This window comes from Gavialis gangeticus, unplaced genomic scaffold (genome assembly GCF_001723915.1).
Source record: "Gavialis gangeticus isolate Ggan-Ray unplaced genomic scaffold, GavGan_comp1, whole genome shotgun sequence".
Lineage (NCBI taxonomy): Eukaryota > Metazoa > Chordata > Crocodylia > Gavialidae > Gavialis > Gavialis gangeticus.
The window spans coordinates 73085748-73087737 of NW_017729033.1; the positions used below are offsets into that span (position 1 = coordinate 73085748).

Below are 1990 nucleotides of genomic sequence, written 5' to 3' on the forward strand. Positions count from 1 at the left end.
CTTTCCCCTTCTTCATGTAAGAATCTGTTCCAAGTGGAGAGAATCAGAGCGTAACAGGAGGAGATGAAGAAGCTGTAGATGAGTATCAAGAGCTAAATGCAAGAGAGGAGCAGGATATTGAAATAATGATGGAAGGCTGTGAATATGCTATCTCCAATGCTGAAGCCTTTGCAGAAAAATTATCCAGAGAGCTGCAGGTGCTAGATGGGGTAAGGATTTCTTGTAAAGAGTTACTGATAATGGGTTAGCATGTCTGGTTAAATTCAATTATTGGCCATCCCTCATGGTCAAGGATGATATTCTTCCATGATTGTCTTATCTGTGTGTCTGAAGATGATTGGCAAGACTTATCTGGTATTGACAGACTCTTGCAACTCCAGGCATGTGTTTTCATGTGGCGTGGGTGGCTGTAGGTTCTTGGTTCAGTCTGTGACACGTGGTTTCTACTGTTGCATAAATTGCTGATTTTATCCCCTGGAGGCTAGTCCAATTCACCTCTAGAAGAGAGTCACACTTTCAGGCTGGGTCCAACTCTATTTTATTGCTTGCAAGCAGGCCGACAGAGGAGCTTGTTGCTCAGATCAGTGCCGACCCTAAACAAAGAGCGCGTGCGGCTTTTACTGAGCTAGCATTTTTTTTCAGTTGACGTGTTACATTTTGATTGGTCATTTCAAAACAAAACCTGGGTAACCTATAAGACGTGTAGTGGGCTGTCCTGTACTATGTGGGTGGAAAATTACAGAATGCAGGGGTTGACACTAAAACAAGGAACAAAGAAACATAGGGAAAAGTATCTATTTTTGCTACACTACCACTTCTGGTTTTCCATCTCTGGTTGTCATTGTGAGGTTTCGAAGTCATCAGCAATCCCTCGTAATCGAGGCTGATTGTCTTCCAGGACTCTCTTGTCTGTGGGTCTGAAGATGGCTGATAAGGCCAATCCAGGATTGACAGGTTCTATTGCAACTTTGGTACGTGTTTCATTGCGGGGTGGATAGCTCTGGATTTCTGATTTGGTCCTTGACATGCTTCTTTTGCTGCTCCCACTTTTCCATTTCCTGTTGTTGTCGTGAGGTTTCAAAGTACTGAGATTCTTGCAGCAAACTCTTTCTCCATTTGAGCCAGTCCTGAGTGATTGCCTCCTATGAATAGATGTTGATGTTGCATTTTTTTTCAAGTTGGCCTTGAGGAGGTCCTTAATTAACTTTGAGGACATCATTAGTTCAGTGTAATACACTTGTCATATTAATTCCTGTTGTAAAAATGGCATATTTTATGTTTGTCTGCATGCATTCAGCATGCTCAAAAATAGGGGCTAAAGTATATTTTGCTGCATGTAGAGACAGCTGATCATCTGTATTCCTGTTCCTGAGCAGCAGTATTGTAACTAGGGGTAGCAAGCAAAGCACCAGCCTCAGGTACTTAAGAGGGGAGCTGGAATGCCACACCCTGGTGAATCTTTGCAAGGACAGCAGCAGCCCTGCATTAAGCTTCTGCCTGGGTTGAGGACACCATTCAGGGGATATGCATCAATGTGCAACAGCAACTGGGATCTTTGAGTTCCTGGGGCAGGCAGAACTAACTATCCTCTTCTTTGATGCCCCCACAAAGCAGGGTTTTACCCAGGACACACAACTTGTTATATATCTGCTAAGTAGAATGGCATGTTCTTTGAGTTATGTATACTAGAACTTGAAATCCACTTCCAGGCATTGTAGGGTAGGCTAAACAGAGATCAGGAAAGGTTGAGGAGAAAAAAGGGAAGATGGTGTAGGGGGCTTTTCTTTTCTTGAAAAATTAATAAAATTCAAGTCAATAAGAATCTGTTCAATAAAAAACCTATGAAATAAAGATAATCTACATAAGATGATTATAAAATGAGGTGACTGCATGACATGGGGAAAATAAGTTAGGTGTTAACTTTTCCAAGAATATTCCATGCACTGTAGGAGACTTTTTTTTTTTTTTTTTTTTTTTTTTTTTTTTATTG

General features: G+C 41.4%; 1 protein-coding gene across 6 annotated transcripts in view; it reads left to right on the forward strand.

The window, feature by feature from the left end:
* The window catches only part of LOC109303880 (exocyst complex component 1), an 86448-nt gene that overhangs the window by 23134 nt on the left and 61324 nt on the right, over positions 1-1990 (forward strand). For all 6 annotated transcript variants that reach the window (XM_019526242.1, XM_019526241.1, XM_019526240.1 and 3 more), the window contains one exon: positions 22-209. In XM_019526242.1, coding sequence (XP_019381787.1) covers positions 22-209 — 188 coding nt within the window. The remainder of the gene's footprint in view (positions 1-21; positions 210-1990) is intronic.